The sequence below is a fragment of the Capra hircus genome, chromosome 15 (genome assembly GCF_001704415.2).
Source record: "Capra hircus breed San Clemente chromosome 15, ASM170441v1, whole genome shotgun sequence".
Lineage (NCBI taxonomy): Eukaryota > Metazoa > Chordata > Mammalia > Artiodactyla > Bovidae > Capra > Capra hircus.
Window position 1 is genome coordinate 5,684,821 of NC_030822.1, and position 20,158 is coordinate 5,704,978.

The following is a 20,158-nucleotide window of genomic DNA, read 5'->3' on the forward strand; positions in this document are numbered from 1 at the left end:
GAGAGTGTAGCCCATGGGACCCTGGAAAGGAGGGTTTCCCTTCACCCAGAATGAGGAATTTGACCCTTTGGTTTTGGTGTTTTCATAGGGTTGCTCCTCCCCCATGGTGGTAAAATTTGCTGATACACAGAAGGACAAAGAACAGAAGAGAATGGCCCAGCAGCTCCAGCAGCAGATGCAGCAAATCAGCGCAGCCTCTGTGTGGGGAAACCTGGCTGGTCTAAACACTCTTGGACCCCAGTATTTAGCAGTGAGTCCTGTGGTTTGCTTTCTGCAGGCTGTGCAGGCTCCCAGCTGTTTCTTCTCCTGCTGTCTCTAGCTAACACATATAATAGCACTCACAGCTTTTAGTGTATCCCAGGTTTTACAGAAAAATTCAGGCCACACGGTGTCCTTGTCACGTGAGTCTCGCGTACGCGCTGGCTCGCTCTCTCGTCACACATTGCTGGTTATATTTTGAGCTTCTGCTCCAATTAGAGTGAATTCCTAATTTCCTAATACAAAGATTTGGAAACATGTGTCCCTGTCCCCAAGGAAAAGAGTTCCTGGGGAATTCTTAGCTACCAAGTATCTCTCTCCATCTCTTTCTTTTGTAGATGTAGAGGCCATCAATAAAATTCTTCCTGAGCCTTCCATGAAGAGTATGACAGTAGATTTTCCCATTGACAGAGAGGTCAAGAGATTAACATGGACATTAAATGAGTATTACAGGTGTCTATTTGAGTTCACTAAATAGTAAATAGATTTCCTTTAATTTGAATTCTCTCTTGTCAAGTTTGAGTCATATAATCCAAAAGCAGGCTCTAATTTGTTAGATTATTAGGTCTGCAGTGTATATTACAGGGGATTATCACTGCTTTAACCCTCAAAAGAATCACAGATGGCACAAGACACTTAAAACTGTCTCATCTTAGAATCAGAAAGAACAAGTCATCTGTGAAGCTACCAAAGAAGGAAAACAAATGGTGAAGCCACCAGGTAGTATGGATAGCCTGAGAATACCCACAGAAGTATAGTCATTCATTCCTCATCCTTTAACATATTATTTTACATGGAGACAGGAGAAAGGCAGTGGTTTCTGCCCTCGGTGCCAGGTTTTGGCTAATTTGATGCCCTCTGGTTTCTATGTTTCTAAAATATTAGAGAATTATCTTTGCTAGTATTTCTCTGAAATCAGAAAGCCTAGATGGTGGTTCTGTTTCTGCAGATTAAATTGTTCCTTGGTGCTAGAACATTGCTTATAAGTTGAGAAAATTCAGAGATTTTAGTCTTCTGCCAGAATGATAATGCTTTGGAAATTATCTCCATGGCGTGTGCTTGCTTTTCTTAGAGGGTTTGGCACCTTCTTTTAGGGAAGATTCACCTTTTTGTCGTCATTACCACATCTAGCGGGCACATGATGGTATATGTTGAGAGCTGTGGCCTCTTTGTTTCAGTTAAACATGATCCCTGCACTCAGAGCTGGTCTCGTTTAGGAAGGAAGTGCCAAGTACAGTATGTACAGCCCACTAGTTGGGACTGAGCCCATTGGCCAGGATATTGAAGAAGACAGAAATAAAGACGTGTGAGTGATGGACTGTGGAAGTGATAGCACGCCATCATTAATTAGGATGCACTAGAATGTGTCAGCTTGAAACCAGGGCAGTAGTTCTTAAATCTTCCAGGTTGTGGAGCCCTTTGAGAAGCTGATAAAATTCTGTGTGTGCACACTTTTTCATCCTACTTCTGGAAGTTTGTGAACTTGCCTGAAATGCCTGTAGACTGGAGAGATTCATGATGACAGAGGAGCCAGGTCAGATGTTTCTAGGAATGGGTAACAGATTGAACCGAGGATCCAGAAGCAAGAATACCAGCCATTCAGTGATTGGGTTTGAATGGAACAAAAGGTTCCAGCAGGTTGTTTAGATCAGGGTTCCAGTTTGCTAGGTACAGGGTAAGGCCGTGGAGATTCATAGCTTATGGACAGGTCCTCTCGTTGTATTTGTTACGGAACACTCATTGAAAGAGAATGTTCCGTGGATGAGTGCAGCCTGCGCTGTCATTTGGTCATCTGCAACAGTGAGGTGAATGGGGCTAGATGAACGAGTAGTATTTTAGTCACGACAAGGTTGATCTAGTCACAATTTCATCGTGGCTGGTAAAGGATACTCTGAGAAAGAGCCTGAAATGGTCCCACTTGGCATTTTAAGTAGTCAGCTAAAGTAGAAATTAGGTCTCCAGATGGGAACAGCCTATAAAATAAGGTGTATGGACCTGACCAAGGAGGATTTGGGAGAGAAGTTAGACATGGCAGTCGCTCGTCTGCAGACGCTCCTGAAGTGGGCTGCATGGCTGCCTGAGCTGAGCTCGGGTCTCCCCTCGCGCTCTGTCCTCTGCTGCTGCGCTGTGTTGCCAGGGACTCGGGCCTGACTTAGGATGCAGCTGACATGGCCGTCCTCTGCGCCAGGGCTTCAGCTGGGTTATGCTGTCGTAAGCCTCATGTTTTTGTTGTGTTGGCTTGGGTTCTTGTCTTCGACTTTCTTCTCTCTGGGGGCCTCTGCACTCTCGCTTTGCTGTGCTGTAGAGTTATCCCAGATGCAGAACCAGCCCTCACTCTCACTCTTGTTCTGTTTTTTGGTGTAATGTCTAGCTTTATTTGCAGCTCCTTCAGCAGACTGCCTCCTCTGGGAACCTCAACACCCTGAGCAGCCTCCACCCGATGGGAGGTAAGTGTTTCACCACTGCGGAGGAGCAGCAGCAGCCAAGCCAACAGACGCAGCTAACAACAGTCTTGAGAGTTTTCTACTGTTCGTGCAGGAAAAAAAAAATTCCCCCTCATTACATAAACCTGACATTAGATGAACACCCTGGGACTCATGCCTCCTCTCTCGAAGGCGGCCCGTTTAGTTACTGGTGTCATAATGCTCTGCAGCTGTCTGCTCCCCACCCTTGTAAGTCTCTAGTAAGAAGAGCTGTTAGTACCTGCAGACTGTCTGCAGCCACTTTGATAAGGAGAAAATTGCACGAATTGTTTCCACAATAAAGTGACTTTTCCAGTGATTCTCAGAGGAAAAGTATAAGATGGCTTCTGTGTGTGTGGCTTGCCCTGCAGCTGCTAGAACCTCGAAAGTTAGTGTCTGATACATGTTATTCCTTAGGTAATTACTATTTTTGGTGTTAACAAACACCAGAAACTTAACTGACAGATGCCCAAGTTGTTAACAAAGACGGCTCCACAGGCAAACCTGAGGCAGGGACAGGGCCGCTCCAGAGCCGCCCAGCCCCACCCCCTCAGCACTGGGATACGGCCAGGCAGGTGCATCTGAGGAAGGGCTACTCCTAGGTGAGGTGCAGCGTGCCACTGGGGAAGTCTGATGGATTCATTTTTTGTCCCAGGGACTCAAAGGTTGCTGTGTTTTCAGAAAGTTGCCAGATTGTAAATCTGTGCTGCAGCCTCTCTCTTCTCATTAACTCCCCACCCCTGCCCATCTGCCTTTCCCCTACCTAGTGAATCGTTTGCCACACGTCGGTGCAGTGCAGACTTTTTCTCTCCTTTTGCCAGTGTTGCTGGGTTCCACTTGGAGGTCTTCTCCTCGGAGTTTGTTTTCTCTTGTTTTTCTGAGGATTAGGCTGCTATTCAGGTGGTGGTTCTTTCTTTGTTCTCTCTGCTGTTGCAGTTTTCACATGTCATCCCTCCATGGTCTTCTGGATCTCTGCTACATTTTCTGCTTGGTTCGCCTCCATTGCAGAGCAGATCCCCTGTAAAGCATGAGTGAAGGCTCAGATACAGATGTATTCTCTGCCTCGGGCTTTCCCATTGTTCTCTTCAGTCTGCCTGTCTCCATGGTAGACCACAGAATCCACCCCTTTTTTTCTGATTTTCTAATTGCCCATCCATTTATTAATGCTCACTCACTCGGGCTGGCCTGCTATTGTATTAGACATGTCTTATCTGAGGAAATGTCTAGTTTCTTAATGAGTTGAATGGTATCTGAGTCTTTTTGGAGCTCTGTAGTGTTGCCTGTAAGGCTTATACCTGGAATAGTTCCGCTTTGGGATGAGCCTTCTGCCAGTCTGCTCGGTCATTGCCGGAGTGGATATAGGGCACTCTTAGCTGCTGGCTGATCGCTTGCTTTGGATGTTGCAGGGTTAAATGCAATGCAGTTACAGAACCTGGCTGCACTGGCTGCTGCAGCTAGTGCAGCTCAGAACACACCCAGTGGTACCAGTGCTCTCACCACGTCCAGCAGTCCCCTCAGCGTACTCACCAGTTCAGGTAAGCATGTGATAGCGGCCGGGCGCCCTTGTGGGCCTTGGGCAGAATCCCACGTGAGGATTATGTTGTTCTGGAGAATAGTTAACACCCATTTCCAAAGGGGTCAGATCATGAACAGTAAAGTCTCAAATGTCTTCTTCTGAATTAAGAGAGCTCTCATAGTTTTCAGTTAGTTGTAATCATCGCTTCTGTGTACTGCAGGAGCATGTTGTTTCCAGAATCATTCACTGGGGCGAGCAGAGGGCGGGGGACTTGGTAACCGAAAGCCCCCCTATAAAGAGAATGAAGAGTTGAGTGACGCGGCTTGTGCTTTGGCTCCTGTTGACACGGGAAGGCAAGTGTTGGTTTGAGTTTAACTGGTGGGTGTCTGACAGCAGGGTCCTCACCGAGCTCCAGCAGCAGCAGCTCCGTCAACCCCATCGCCTCCCTTGGAGCCCTGCAGACATTAGCTGGAGCAACAGCAGGCCTCAACGTCAGCTCTTTGGCAGGTGAGGGCCAGTCCCTGGAAGTCATCCAGTCACTCTGTGCAGGTAGCACATTTTAAACTGCTCTGGTAGGGACACTTAGAGTGAATGGTGGGGGGTGGCCCAGTGGAGTTAGAAATGAGTGTGGGGTTTTGAGTCAGACCTGACCCTGTACCTTAAGACCACCTTTCTAAGGGCATTTTCTCGTCTGTGAAGTGGGACTAGAGTTCTCTGAGGATTGTCAGGTAAAATGAGAATCCAGTGCAGTGCTGAGCACATCGCCTAGTACAGCGTCTGACCGTGGCACACGCAGTAAACGTTGGCAGCTACCCCGATGATGGGATTCACCCACCTCTGTCATACAGTGTATGCACTGGTTTTAGGCCCCAGGCCTGGGACTATTTTACCACATTCCATTCTTAGGAGAAAATGGCAGCGAATCCAGAGAAGAAGTGGGGCAGGTCACGTGTCAGTGGTATCGCTTCTTGTGCAGGTTGGAGGATGAGCTGCCTCTGGGTGTGGCCGTTTAGAATGTCCCCGTTAGCCATGGGCCCTGGTGACTGTCCTGAAACCTGACCCGTCAGATGGCTGTTCCTTCTCAGGGAGAAGCTAAGGAGGAGATGACAGGGTGTACTTGGGCATTTGTCTTTCGCATCAGTTGAGTCTTTCCGATTTGTCGCTCCTCCTCCCCCACCCCCACCCCCACCCCCACCAAGGGATGGCTGCTTTAAACGGTGGCCTGGGCAGCAGCGGCCTTTCCAATGGCACCGGGAGCACCATGGAGGCCCTCACGCAGGCCTACTCGGGGATCCAGCAGTACGCTGCCGCAGCACTCCCCACCCTGTACAACCAGAGCCTGCTGACACAGCAGAGTGTCGGCGCTGCTGGGAGCCAGAAGGAAGGTGAGTGCGGGGGCACTGGAGTCAGGGCGGGGTGGGCACACTCTCTGCACCAGCACTGAAGGGCAGGCAAAGCCCAGGAGAGCTGTTGAGGTGGTGAGGCCAGCACTGCTCTTTGGCATGGTCAGGGGTGGACTGAGAAGCTGCGGTCCGCACTGGAATGTGTTCTGGTTGTGGCTCGTCTCAGAACCTCTGTACACCCTCCTCGAGTGGGGCTACAGCTTTCAGGCGAGGGGACATGCTGGCCTCACTGTGTCTGGTGCCGTTTGGCAGTCTGTTTTTGAGAGGAAGTCTTCTCTGTTAGAAGTCTGCTAGAGGATGTCTTCTCTCTTAGAAGTCTGCTAGAGGAAGTCTCTCTTAGAAGTCTGCTAGAGGATGCCTTCTGTCTAGGTGTCCCCTTAACCCTGTCATTTGGCGTTTTCCTAACTTTCTCATCTGTGCTTTTCCTTACTGAGGACAAACCGAAGGATGATGAGACAGAGTTACAGCCTGTGGGCTGATGGAGTAGGGAGTAGGTGCTTTGACACAAATGGTATTAAATTCAGGAGAGGCTTTCTAAGCAGAAAGAGGCCTGAAAGTGGTTTGTGTGAGTAGAAAACCCTGCTGACATCTCTGTGCTCTTATTTGATGGGTTTTCATAGCCAGGAGCTGGCAGGATCTAAGCGTTCATGTAGGAAAAGACAAGCATCCTCTCTTGCTTTAGCCCCAAGGAGCCCCGGTGCAGCATGCCCTCCCTGCTCTAAGCTGGACATTTACCACCTGCCCTGGGCTGTGTTGTCCGGGAGCTCCTGGAACCCTGGAGACAGGCGGTGAGCAGAAGCGTGAGGTGTTCCAGTGGTGCTCTGAAGAATAACACACAGGAAAGCAGAAGAGAGTGCCGGAAGGATAGCATTTTCCATAGAGGTTTCTCCAAATGGACGTTTTAAGCGCAGACCTTAGGGAGGGAAGGAGCGAGCCGTGTGTGTATCTCGGGGAAGAAGAGGAATGGGGCAGAGGGGCAGCAAGCGCAGAGACCACGAGGCAGCGTGTGCCACAGTATCTGACGACAGTAGGGAGGCCGGGGCGGCTGGAGGCTGGCTGGACTGCCACTGTAATAAAACTCTTCTTCAGTGCGTGGTGCGTGTATACAACAGGCTGTACCCAGCCGTTAGAGAGAATGGAGTAGTGCCATTCGCAGCTACATGGACGGGCCCTAGAGAGCATCATGCCGAGTGAACTAAGGCAGAGAAAGAGGAATGTGGTGTCGCTCATATGGGGAGTCTTTAAAACATGCTGCAGATGAGCTTATTCACAAAACAGGAGGAGTCACAGATGCCGAAGGCAGGCTTGTGCTGACAAGGCGGGAGGGGTAAGGAGGGGCACACCGGGAGACTGAGGCTGACACACACACACACCGCGGCACGTGAAGCAGACCAGTGCGGGCGGCCGTGCAGCACAGGGGACTCTGCTCAGTGCTCTGAGGACCTGCATGGGAAAGAGCCTCAAAAGGCGGGTCTGCGTGTGTGTGCGCGTAGCTGGTCTACTTGGCTGCACAGCAGAAACTGACACCACATTGTGAATCAATTATACTCCAGTAAAAATGCTTGTTAAAGCTTTTCTTTCGTTGGGAAGTCCTTGAGTTGAAGAGGAAAACATACTCTGTTTTTGAGCTTTGGTTACTTATCTTATATAGTGAAAGTCACTCAGTCGTGTCCAACTCTTTGCCACCCTGTGGACGATACAGTCCATGGAATTCTCCAGGCCGGAATACTGGAGTGGGTAGTCTTTCCCGTCTCGAGGGGATCCTCCCAATCCAAGGATCAAACCCAGGTCTCCTGCATTGCAGGCAGATTTTTTACCAGGTGAGTCACAAGGGAAGCCCAAGAATACTGGAGTGGGTAGCCTATCCCTTCTCCAGCAGATCTTCCAACCCAGGAATCGAATCAGGGTCTCCTGCATTGCAGGTGGATTCTTCACCAACTGAGCTATCAGGGAAGCCTGATTATTTATCATAGGCATGTATTTTAAAAATACATGTTTACTGAGGCACAATTTACTTATGGTAAAATTCACCCTTTGGTGAATATAGCTCTGTGAGCTCTGACGAGCACATGTAGTCACGTTCCTGCCACCATAGACGTAGAATATCTCCATGACCCCTAGAAACTCCCTCCTGTCTCTCTGTTGTCAGTCCCTGCCCCACCTGACTCTGGCGACTACTGACCTCTTTGCTGGCCCTCTAGTTTCTAGGCACTCTTTTGAAACCCATTTTACTTATAATCTCTTTCTACTGGTTTTTTTTTTTTTTTTTTTTTTTTTTGCTCCAAATGCAAATCTGCCTGCTACTGTCCCAGCATGCCATCCTCCCACAGGGTCAAATTCTGCCCTCTGTCGGTGAGACAGAGCATGAGAATGGTGAACAGGAAAGAGGGCAGGAACCTGTTGCAGAGATTGCCCTTCAGCTCCCTGCTTTGTGTTTGGAGAATCATTTTAGTTCTCCAGACACATTTCTGTGTTTTGGGGGATGCTGAGAGTTTTAACACAGGTGGAAATGGGGCTCAGCTGGTGCGGGGGAGAGTGTGCTTGACCCTGATGCCGCTTCAGTCAGTGGGAATCTTGCAGGTCCGGAAGGAGCCAACCTGTTCATCTACCACCTGCCCCAGGAGTTCGGAGACCAGGACCTGCTGCAGATGTTTATGCCCTTCGGAAACGTCGTGTCTGCCAAAGTTTTTATAGACAAGCAGACAAACCTGAGCAAGTGTTTCGGTATGTTGGTGTTTCTTCTGGTGTGGGGAGGGTTGAGTGTCCAGTGAGCGAGAAGGAGAAGGGGCTGACAGCAGGAAGAGCTGAGTTTGACTTTGTTTAGGTTTAGTTTAACTTTGCTTTGAGTAGATTACATTACCTCGTTTTGAGCCTCAGTTTATTTTTTCATTTCTCTAAGTGGGAATGGTGATTTGTACCCACACTGTCGCTCCAGAGGTAAAAATAATGTATGAAAAATGGCTTGGCCAAAAAATACTTGAGGATACCGTGTAGATGTCAGCTGATACTGTTAGGAACCTGATTTGTTTCATGTGATGTAATTTCAAGAAGTCTTCCTGCTGAGAAGAATTGAGATTTGAGACTCAGCTCATGTAAGGATCCTGCTGCATAAGGAGGACTGAGGCTGTCCTTGCCTCTTCACGCCCCTCACTGGGTTTCTGCTCGGACACACAGGTTTTGTAAGTTACGACAATCCTGTCTCGGCTCAGGCTGCCATCCAGTCCATGAACGGCTTTCAGATCGGCATGAAGCGGCTTAAAGTGCAGCTCAAACGTTCAAAGAACGACAGCAAGCCCTACTGAGCGTGCTCCCCTCTGAGACTGGAGTGAGAGGGTCTTCTGGTAAGTGGGGGAGGAGCACCCTTAATGATTCGAAGCCCTAAGGCTGTGTGTTGACAGCCCTGGACCCTGATCCCTGCCACTCTCGCAGGCACAGCTTGCCCTGAAGACTCAGCTACTGCCTTCTGTGGGAATTTCGCTTCGTACAGAGGACAAGTTTGTGCTTTGGTTTCCAGTGTTTTACTTTGGAGTTTAGGTGCCATATCCTGAGTTTTTTTTTTTTTTTTCCTTTATTTAAAAGTTTGCTGTGTTTGTAACCAGTGTGTGTTGAGAAGGACCAACATCAAACTGCCCTGGGGGAGGAGGGGAAATGGAAAAACATTAAGAAAGAGGATCAGAATTTGCCCCAAACTATCCCAAGAAAGAGGACGAAGTTAGACGAAAGTGGACCCCCAGAATCTTCTGAGCACGAGAGTGGGTGACGTGAGAGCTGATACCCAGCAGCTTTTGGGGGCATAGCAGGTGGGGTTGGCTTTGGAGAAGGAGAGTGACTTGAAACCCGGCAGCCCTGGGAGCTGGAGGCTGAAACTCCTCTGTAACCGCCTTCACTGGAAAGTCTGCATTCTTGCCAGCGATTTTTTAGATTCTCATCTAGGATTTCTGCCCGCTTACCTAAGAAGGGGTAACAAGTCTCTGGAAATAATGCACCTATTAAATTAGCCTAACATGCAAAAAGCAGGGATTTGTCATCCATTACCCAGCCAGCCATTGGTGTTGGATCAGCCCTTCCTTCCTGGCTGGTGGCTCTTAGGAAGAAACAGCCAGTCAAAGGGGTTGTGTATAGTTTATTTCAACACCAGACCGCTAGACCACGGCCCATGTCTACCAGGCCCCTTTAAAGAAGGCCTCTCGGGAAGACACTGTCGGGTTTCCTGTTTTGGAATTGACCACAGCAAGGAATGTCACTTCCACCCCCAGCCACAGTTTTCTCGTGAGGGTAGATCCAGGAAGGGCTATGGGATCTGGCAGAAGGGAGCTTCTCTCCTGAGCAGAGCGATTAAAAGCTGTCGCTGGGGGAGGAGGAGCCTGCTTCTCAGCGTACCTGAGTCCTGGGGTTCCTTTGAGCCGGTGCTGCATTTCCCGGTGGCCAGCACCCAGTTCTTAAAAGGATTAAGCTGTCTGCGGTTGCCTCCTTGGTTGAGATGGCCCAGGCGTGGCGTCTGAGTGGAGACAGGCCCCTCTTCTGCCCCTCCAGCCCTGTGCTCTGCTCTTGGTGACAAAGGCGACGGCAGGACGTTTACAGCCTCCGTGTGCGCTCAGTGTTCATTTACCTCAGTAGCACCCTGTTCATTTTCGTCCTCGTGCTTACAGTCAGCTCCCTGCTGCCTCCCACAGGTCTCACTCCTGCCTGTGACCCACACAGCCTCCGGGCTCAGCCTCTGCTCCAAGAAGCGCTGGTAGTGGGGAGGCCCGGGAAGGACCTGCTGTCGGCAATGTGTCCCTGGGCAGAAGTGGCCCTGTTAGGATATGACCCGCAGCCAAGGCCAGGGACCGTCCCTGGGGTCCTCAGCCTCACAGACGCCAGCCGTGCCCCCTAGCGGCAGAGGCGAGATCACAGGGGTTGCTTTGCTGTCAGTCAGGGGCGGTCTGCTTGCCATTCTGTCCTCGGGCCTCAGGTGAGCGTTGACCGGCTTGCTGTTGTGCGGGTAGTTGGTGGTGGTGGATTATCCCATTGAAGCTGGGACAGTTGTTCCCTTCTCATAGTGATAACTTGGGTCTGTTGTCCTCTAAGAAACATGAAACATACTTCTTAAGCTGAACCACGTAAACTTGAATTCTGCGCACTGGGAGAAATGTGTCCTGTGTTTCAAGGATAAAACTGTTCCAAAGGCTTCCAGGGTCATGATGGGATTTTTTTTAATAAATGCAAAAAATAAAAATAAAAAAGAAAAAAGAAAACAAAAAAAGAAAAAAATGCTAGGTTGGGGAGGCGCTGTTCTGAATCCCAACCGGCTGGAACCAAGAATGTCGTTTCTATTTTTATAGAAGTTTTATACAGCTCCGGGGTGGAGAATATTTATTACCTAAATTATATCTCTGGAAAAGGCCAGGATTTTATAGAATCCAGAATGTGATTGTTGTACACACAGGGTGCTGTGTATGATTGAAACTACTGACTTTCTGTGGCCGTCTGCAGCCCAGCTAATCTGCCCGAGGGGGAGGCGTTAACGCTGTGAATTGGCGGAGGAGAGAGCTGTGCTCCCCAGGTTGCTGCCGGTCTCACCTTCTGTTCTGTCTTCCTCCTTGGCCCGCGTGGGGTTTTCCAAAGCCCGGAACTCCACTCTGTGCCCACCTTTGTCCCTGTCCCTCCCTCCTCCCCCATTTCACTGTTACTTGCATACCTATTTGTCCTGGGCTCCGGAACCCCTTTGCTATTGGCATGAAAGTTAAAGGTGTAATCCGCCTGCCTCTGATACCAGACCCCGAGGTTTCCTGCCTGCTGTGGGTTCCCTCGGCTGCCCCGGCCCCGCGAATTCCCATAGCAGCGCCGCCCTCGAGCACAGTTCTCTCCCCGGGCCAAAGGTGGTGTTGTGGAGAAGCTGCTCCCCCTACAAGTCTCACGGTGTGAAAAGGGTTCAGCTCGCAGAGGGGAGACTCGCAGTCAAGTCTTAAGCAGTGCTTTTCTGTTGTGGGGGTCTCACTTATATAATTGTGTTTTCTGCTGTAGCTTTGTTTCTTCCTTGGGTTTCATCATGAAATTGATTTGCCTTGAATGCAGCCAGACACTGTCTCCTGGGTCCCGCAGGAGTGGCCAGGGCCCTCGTGGAAGCTAAGAGCTTGGATTTCTGGCAAGAGGGCCATCCCTATAGGAAGGGGGAGAAATTCTGGCCCTCTCCCCCAAAGAATTCACACCCCCCGCCCCCCCACAAGCCAGCAGCTCCAGCTGTCTCCCTGAGTCTCGACCAGGAGTGAGACTCGGGAGGCTGAGGCTCTGCTCCGCCCGAGAGCTGCTTTTCGGATGCGCTTGGGCGCTTCTGGGGAAATCCAAGCCTTAGGTTCCCCGTGTTTCTGGCAGTTGGATGTTTTCTTGGTGTCCTCCATGTCCTTTTTGACTTTCCCGTGTCCATTGTTAGCATGTGCAAGAGTTCCGTCATTGCCCAGCCTCCCCTGCCCGCCTCCTCATTTCAGGGCTGTACACAGTGAGTGTTCCTGTTCTCTCTCTCTTTGTTTGGATGTATTGCTCTGTGTAACTCAGTGGGTCTCCCTCTTTCTGGTTTGTTTTTTTTCTAGATTCCTGCCGTTTGTTCATCGTTGTGCCTAAAGCATGTCGATGTGGCGTCAAGTACATCGTCCAAATCCCTGTCTCTTCAGCTTCTCTGATGCTTGAACTCTCACCTTTGACCTTGTGTTGACCTTTGATGCTGATGTGTATTTTTATTATGTTTGTTTCTTTCTTTGTTTTTTCTTTTTTCTTTCCTTTTTTTTTTCTTTTGTGCTGCCAAATTGGTTTTGCTAGAACGACTGCTGAAGGGGAAATATTTAAACTTGCATTTGAATATAAAAAAATCTATTTTTCTAGAACTTCATAAGATAACCACTTGATTTTGTGATTCCAATTCTTTGTAATTGTCTTCAGAGCAGCCCTACTAGCACATACCGCGTGGTGTTTGTATTTCTGTGAACACACAGCCAGTCCGCTTCTAGGCTTTGTTTCTCGGTGTGTTTAGTTTTAAAGACAACTTTGGAGTAAACAATGAAATAAAAGATGTCACTCAAACCTTTGAGGCTCCTGAGCACATTTTGCTGATACAGTTTGTAGGGCTTGAGGAGACTGCATGTGTTCCTATTTTTGTTTTTTTTCTGAGTTCGCAGCTGCAGAAAGCCCCTGAACCCTTTTTCCTTTCTGACCACCGGCTGCAGCTGGGCCCAGGCAGCCCCCGCCGCCTGTGGCCCTGCCGGGGAGCGCCCTTGTGGGGAGCCTGCGGGCCCCCCAGCCCCGCCGCGCCCGCCCCACACCTGTTCCTGCCGTCTCCACAGCAAAATGTGATGCTTCGGGTTTTTTTCTGTTTTTGTATTGTTTTTGTGTTTTTGTTTTGGATTTTTCCCTTCCTACTAAGATTGTGCCCAGAAACCCGAGCTCTGCGTGTTTCCTGCTGTTTCTTCACACCTCCGTGTTTATCACCTCCACCTCTCTGTTTTCTATAGTTTGTGCAAAAACTGACCGATTTAAAAGGGTTTCAAAGAAGCTGTTTTAAATTGTTGTGGGGTTGATTTTCCCCGGGTTGTGCTGTTGTGTTCTGAAGCGGCAGCTTCCTCCTCTCTCGCCCTTAGAGCGCGCGCCTGTGCATTTAGACTGTCTCCCCACCAGGCCTGCAGGCCTCGGGGGGGCCTCCGGGGCCGGCTGCTCTGCTCAGAGATGGGTGGGAAGGGGGTCCAGAGAGGCACAGGAGCAGAGAGAGCACCCCGGGGCGGCTGTGGGCAGCAGGAGGCTGAGCGCGCTAGGGGCCCCGGGCTTCCCTCGCCCCCGGAGGCGGAGAGTGCCCTGAGCCTCTCAGAGGGGGCCGTGCCTGCACCAGGCGCCAGTGCCCCTGCCAGCGTGCTGTGCAGCCCCCGGCCCCCGCCACCCCACTCTGGCTCTTCACTGCAGCTCTGCTCTTGCTTAGCTGTTGGGGTGGGGGTCGGGGCGGGTTTTTTGTGTTTATTTTTTTTTAACTGGGTGAAGAGCCAGATAGCTACTGTCCCCGGGTGCCAGGCAAGCCCCGGTCCTTGGTTCCCTGAGGGGAGCCTGCCCTCCTCTCTTGGGGCACCATCCAGCCTCAGGGTCTGCAGGGACTTGAGTGAGAGTGTGCATGGTAAAGGGTGAGGCCAGAGGAGACGTGAGGTCGCAGGGTGGGTCTGTGGAGGTCAGAGGTTGCAGGGCGGCGTTTGGGATAGCTTCCACCCAGGCCTGAGCGGCTGGTGGGCTGGTGGGCTGGTGGGTGAGTGAGCGAGCTGGGAAGCAGGGCTGTCCAGGGAGGGGCGGGGAAGGTAGAACGCTGTCCGGGTCCTCCTCGCTGCAGGTGAGGGTCTCGGCAGCGTCTCTGCCCCGGGACCGGGCAGGCAGCCTAGTGTTAGCTCGGGGGCCCCTTACCCAGAGGAGAGGGTGGCCAGGTGGAGGCCCAGTGGATGGTAGGCTGCTTCATTTCTTCAGAGGGGTGAGTGGATGGAAGGAGGCCAGGAACCCCAGCCTGAGCGAGACCGCCGCGCACCCCACAGTCTGACTGCACAGAGCGGCCTCTGTGGGCAGAAGGCGCCGAGGCTCCCCTTCCTGTGTATTCAGAACCCATGTTTGCCAATATATTTTGCTTTCAATTCCAAGAGGAGCTCTGGGAAAACCTGTGGATAAAACCAAATGCCAAATGTTGGACGTTGTTTCCTTTTCCTTTTTCTCTCTCTGATTGTTTTAATTGTTTTGTGGTGGTTTTAATGGATTTGAGACCCTGGAGCGGCAGCTGCCTTTCTGATTTCCAGCTGCTTTTTGTGAATAATTTAAAAAGAAAAAAAAAAAGAAACTTTACATTTTGGAGACAAACCTGTGTGAGTTTTTTATTGGTACAAACGTTGTATTTAACACTAGGGGTTTTGTACAGTTTTTTGCCTTTTCTACTAGAAAACAATGTAAAGTGATTTCACAATGTGAAGAGAAAAAATTGCCACTATGACCAAACGCACAGTCTGTTCTGCAGCAACAACGGGATTCAATCAACTCAAAGTCGTGATTCAGCCGTAGAAATGCTTTTTCTTTACCTTGTTTGAGCTTTTCCTTTCTTTCCTGTTTTGATTTGCAAAAGAAAATGTCTTTTTTGTGTGAACTTGTGTTGTACTATGTAGAAAATTATGGATTTTACTTTAATGGTTTAAAAAAAAAAAAAAAAAGGCAAGAAGAGCCCCTGTAGCTTTTCTGACCTGATCACAGAGTTTGTGTAGTGGATTAAAAAAGAAAAAAAAAATTGTTACAAGTTTGGAGCAAGGGAGTATGTGTTTAAAAGGAAATCTTCCTTTTTTGTGTGTTTTTCCTTTTGTCCCAATGGGGAACCTAAAATCTGTTTTAATTGCACAGACACACGGACAAAAAGTCATTTTGTATCTGCCAAGTGTGGTACCTTCCTTTGTTTATTTGCTATTAAACTGTTTGAGAAGAGCTGCCGTTGTCTTCTGTGTTACTGATTGCTGGGGCAGGTGTGGCCTTTGGGGCAGATTGGCCTTCCTGAGGAAGGGGTGGGCACTCTAGTGTGGTTTCACTTTGATGTGCCTGTTAGTATCCAGTGGGACCACCCCAGACTCCTGAAAGAACAGGATTTCTTTCAGAAAAGTGCCTTCTGTGTGGATCCTGCATTCTTCTCAACGGACCCACTAACCAGGAGGCCCTTACACAGCTTTTTGGCAGCCTTCATTTCTGTGCTTCTTCCATCGCCAGTAGTGGACGCCACCCTGCAGGACTGGCCCAGACCTGTGAGTGCAAGTCCCTTCCTTGGCTGCGGGGTTCCTGCCCCCAGGGAGGCAGCCAGCGAGCACCGAGGTGCCGCGTCGGGCCTTCTCGCTCCAGACCAAAGTGCGTGGGCTCCTTTTCCCCTCTTTCCTGACCTCAGGACAAGGTCACATTTCTAGGGTTTCTTGGGTTTACCTCTCAGTAATTCTAGATCACTTTCCAAGTGAGGCCCATACCGAGGCTTCCCCTCCTGCCTCTGTGGACTGTGGATGCAGTCAGCCCCTGGGCCGGGAAGCTCGCCCCCTGGCTGAGGCATGAGCTTGTCTTGCCCCTTCCTACCGCGGTCAGCATCACTCCCCTGGGAGGCCCATCCTCGTGAAGCTGGCGCCTGTGCAGGGGCCTGCAAGCGGCTCTGGCCAGTAGGTGGGCCAGGCCTCAGCCTTCTCATCAGGCTGGCTCCGTGTGGGGTGGGTATGGAGTAGTGTTTGCCACAGTGGGTTGTACTGGGTGCTAGTCCAGCAAGTGTTTATGCAGTCATTGTCCCAGCTTGTGTTCACTGACCACCGTCCTAATGCTGCGGGGAACACTGGACGCACTAAACGCTCTCATCTTTATAACCCCTGGGGGGCCTACTGTTCCCATCCCCACCAGGCAGATGAGCAAACTGAAGTTAAAAGAAATTGGGTTGTGGGCCTCTCTGGTGATCCACCGGTTAAGACTCCATGCCTCCACTGCAGGGGGCATGGGGTTGATCCTGCGCGCCACATGGCATGGCCCCCAGGATAAATAAAAATAAGAAAAATACTTAAGAAAAAGAAATAGTATCGGGGTGAGGGGAGCATTAATCTTGCCCTCTGCAAAAAAGATAAGTCAAGTTTATTTACAAACATCTAGTATGTTGAGTTCAAGAGTTTGATCCTTTTTTCAAAGAGATTGCACCTCTTAAAATGCTCCCCTTCATATCTTGTCTCCTGAATTCCCCACCCGGCCCCAGCCATGCCGCACAGCTTTTGGAATCTTACTTCCCCAACCAGAAATTGAAGCCCAGGCCCTCAGTGGTGAAAGCACAGAGTCCTAACCGCTGGACCACCGGGAGTTCCCTCTTGGATTATATTTCAGGTCGTGAGTGTCTTGGTATGAAGATCAGCAAATCCAGATCCAGGCTACAAAATTCACAGCTAGTAGCTTCCACTTGTTTTCCCCCGAAAGTGGGGAAATCTTCCCACGGACGCTCTGTCCCAGCGTTGCAACGCCGGTGGATCTCTGCGAAGGTCTTGGAGCCTGAAGGTGGAAGTGACCGCAGCCACCCAGCAAGACTGCCTTTCCCAACCACCCCATCCCCCTGTGTCCAAAGTACTGCCACACTCCTTTGAGTCTTTTTGTCCTGTGCACATTTTAGAAATAGAACTAGGAACTGAAAAAAAGGAGACACTGAGTTGCTCTTGGGAAGTGGTGTGCACCGAAGAGTCAAACCAGGTCTGCCTGACTTGCAGGCCCTCATCCTAGAGAAGTAACTCCGTAGAAGCGACTGAGTCTGCTGTGCTTACCTGTGCAGACTCATCACGTGTGATCAGCGTGCTGTCCTCTAGGCTCAAGGGGAGGGACCCTACATCCCTCTGACTCCCTCAGTGGTGCATTTATCTCAGCTTTGTCTTCAAAGTGACTCTCAGTCACTTTAAGGGATTCACTAGTAACTCAGTCTCCAAATTGTTGGTCAGCATGCCCCTGCGAGGTGCCACTTCCCTTGAATACTGGGGTGCTTCCTAAACGTCATTCCTGCCACACAGTTCTTTCTTTAGATCAGTTCAGTCACTCAGTCATGTCCGACTCTTTGCGACCCCATCAGCCGCAGCATGCCAGGCCTGCCTGTCCATCACCAACTCCCGGAGTTCACCCAAAACCGTGTCCATCGAGTCAGTGATGCCATCCAGCCGTCTCATCCTCTGTTGTCCCCTTCTCCTCCTCCCCTCAATCTTTCCCAGCATCAGGGTCTTTTCCAATGAGTCAACTCTTCACATATGGTGGCCAAAGGATTAGAGTTTCAGCTTCAGCATCAGTCCTTCCAGTAAACACCCAGGACTGATCTCCTTTAGGACTGGTTGGATCTCCTTGCAGTCCAAGGGACTCTGATCTCCTCCATCACCTGTTGCCACTTAAGCTCATCTTTACCTTGTGTTTAATTTTTTTTTTCCTTTTGCATTGTGGTAAGTTAACAATTTCCTATCCACACCATTTTTAGGGAAACAGTTCAGTGACATTCAGTACATTGCCAGTGTGGCACTACCATAGCCACTTAATGTTTTAAGTCAGCTTGAAACGCACCTTTGGTAACTTCACCTCCTTCGGGCCGTTGGTATTTGTGAAGTCACAAGTTCGATGCCCTAGTTGTATGTTTTAAAATAACACATCAAGGGATTTACCTGGCAGTCCCGTGGTTAAGCCTGGGGTGGCACAGGTTCGTTCCCTGGTCAGGGAACTAACACCCCACATGCTGCTTGGCCAAGATAAAAAACACCTGAGGCTACGTGATCATCGGGACACAAAACGGCCACACGGCACCTTCTCAAAGGATCTGTGTTTCACACTTTGGGAATTTGGACCAGGGTGAGGAGTCGGGCTTGCCCATGGACTCTTTGGGACCTGTTGCCTCTGAAATTAGAAGGCGCTTGGTTGAACCTGAAGCTGTCTCCCGCCTGACCCGGATGCTCTGATTCACAGTAAAGAATGAGGTGGTAGATCTCTTGAAGTCTTTGCGTTTGGACTCCTTCATTCCTGAAACAGAACTTGACTTAAAAAGTACGACTTGAACATCTAGTTTAACATCATACTTAAAGGCTGTTATTTCTCTTTAAAATTTACCAGAAAGGGATTATGTCAAAGGTATTCTTTTGAACCTCAAAAAATTGTAGGCTGGTGCATCTCTGTAATCATATAAACTGTTTATATATATATGTTAAAAAGCTCCCATTCAGTCACCTTTATTTTTTTTAAAAATAGACTCCTCAGGCATCTAATTTTTGCCACACTCCTAGTTCCCAGCTTACTGGCTTTCTCAGTCAGCACACGACCCCCCCCTAAATCTCCCAGGAACATCACATACTATGCTCACCTGAACATAGCAGTCCCAGATGAAGATGAGCCATCAGGAAGGAAATGAGAACGCAGGTTTGTCCATTCACCTCTGGGAATGTCAAACTAATGTATGATGACATTGCCCTTTCATGAGGGACTATGACTCGGCTTTCTCTTGGACCTCCTGCATTTTTCAAGCTCTTCCTCAGGAGCCCTTTCCAGCCTCCCCCCCCCCCGCCCCCCACCATCTGGTGTTCAATTTCTTTTGCATACGTTGACTTTCTCTTTACTGGCACAGGCTCCAGCTATAGAAAGGGCTCTTGTTCTTCTAAATCACAGTCAGATCTGGGGATGGGAAAATGAACACATTTCGGCCAGGAAGACCTCGCCCGATGCTCCAGCCAAGTCCATAGGACCTCAGCCCCACTTCCATCCCCACGCCCCCATGAAGGCTCCCAGGGACCTGAAGCCACCTGTGGTTTTGAGTGTTTTCGAACTGCTTTACTGAGATGTAATTCACACACTCTAGAGTCTGCCCACTAAAGCAGCCAGGTCTGATTTTGAGTATTCTGTACCATCACCATAACCTAATTTTAGAACATTTTCATCACCATAGAAAGAAACCCTGTACTCCTTAGCCATCAGTCACCTTCTACCCCACCCCCACCCCCCCTTCCCATTTCCAGCCCCTCAGTCCAGTTCAGTTCTGTTCTGCTCAGTCGCTCAGTCATGTCTGACTCTTTGCGACCCCATGGACTGCAGCACACCAGGCTTCCCTGTCCATCACCAACTCCCAGAGTCCACTCCAACTCATGTCCATTGAGTTGGTGATGCCATCCAACCATCTCATCCTCTGTCATCCCCTTCTCCTCCCGCCTTCAGTCTTTCCCAGCATCAGGCTCTTCTCCAATGAGTTGGTTCTTCTCATCAGGTGGCCAAAGTATTGCGAGTTTGAGCTTCAGCATCAGACCTTCCAATGAATATTCAGAACTGATTTCCTTTTGGATGGACTGGTTGGATCTCCTTCTGGATTTGTCATATAAATGCAGTCACGCGGCACATGCCTTTCTTGTTTGGCCTTCACTCAGCCTACTTCCTGAGGCATCTTTTCCTTTCCGCACTAGCCTGGGTCTGCCTGCTCCTGCCGTTTCTAGCCCTTCTGAGCTTGTGTCCTATTGTTTCTGTGGCGCCCACAGCCACAGCCCTTCTCCCAGCTCCTCCTGCCTGACCCGGAGTCTCTTAGACCTGCCCTGCCTGCATCGTCCACTATGATTACGTTAGCCAACAGAGCTACTAGTTAAGAATGAAGACTTCCTTTCTGGACTTCACTGGCTAAGATTCCATGCTCCCAATGCAGGGGGCCCAGGTTTGCTCCCTGGTCAGGGTTCTAGATCCCCCATGCCACAACCAAGAGTGCTCACGCCGCAGCTAGAGTCCACACGCTGCAACTAAGGCGTGGCACAGCCAGGTAGAGACGTATCGTTTTAAAAATAAATAAATTCCACCTTTAGAATGAAGCTTCGTGAAGGCAGGGACCGGGTGCAGTGGCGTTCTTCACTGGAGCCCTGTTGTATTGTCTGGTCGCTCAGTCGGGTCCGACTTGCGACCCCATGGACTGTAGCCCTGCCAGGCTCCTCTGTCCGTGGGGTTTCCGAGGCAAGAATACTGGAGTGGGTCGCCATTTCCTTCTCCAGGCCACC

At 50.0% G+C, this 20,158-nt stretch overlaps 1 protein-coding gene across 11 annotated transcripts in view; it reads left to right on the forward strand.

The window, feature by feature from the left end:
• CELF1 (CUGBP, Elav-like family member 1) overlaps positions 1–15,098 on the forward strand; it is a 67,243-nt gene extending 52,145 nt beyond the window's left edge. For 5 of the 11 annotated variants that reach the window (XM_018059102.1, XM_018059099.1, XM_018059101.1 and 2 more), the window contains 8 exons: positions 89–250; positions 2,630–2,705; positions 4,127–4,255; positions 4,630–4,743; positions 5,436–5,621; positions 8,220–8,363; positions 8,814–8,980; positions 12,209–15,098. In XM_018059102.1, coding sequence (XP_017914591.1) covers positions 89–250; positions 2,630–2,705; positions 4,127–4,255; positions 4,630–4,743; positions 5,436–5,621; positions 8,220–8,363; positions 8,814–8,941 — 939 coding nt within the window. In that variant the 3' untranslated portion in view covers positions 8,942–8,980; positions 12,209–15,098. Of the gene's footprint in view, positions 1–88; positions 251–2,629; positions 2,706–4,126; positions 4,256–4,629; positions 4,744–5,435; positions 5,622–8,219; positions 8,364–8,813; positions 8,981–9,068 lie in introns of all 11 variants that reach the window. The other 6 variants (XM_018059092.1, XM_018059095.1, XM_018059091.1 and 3 more) reach the window with 5 other exon arrangements.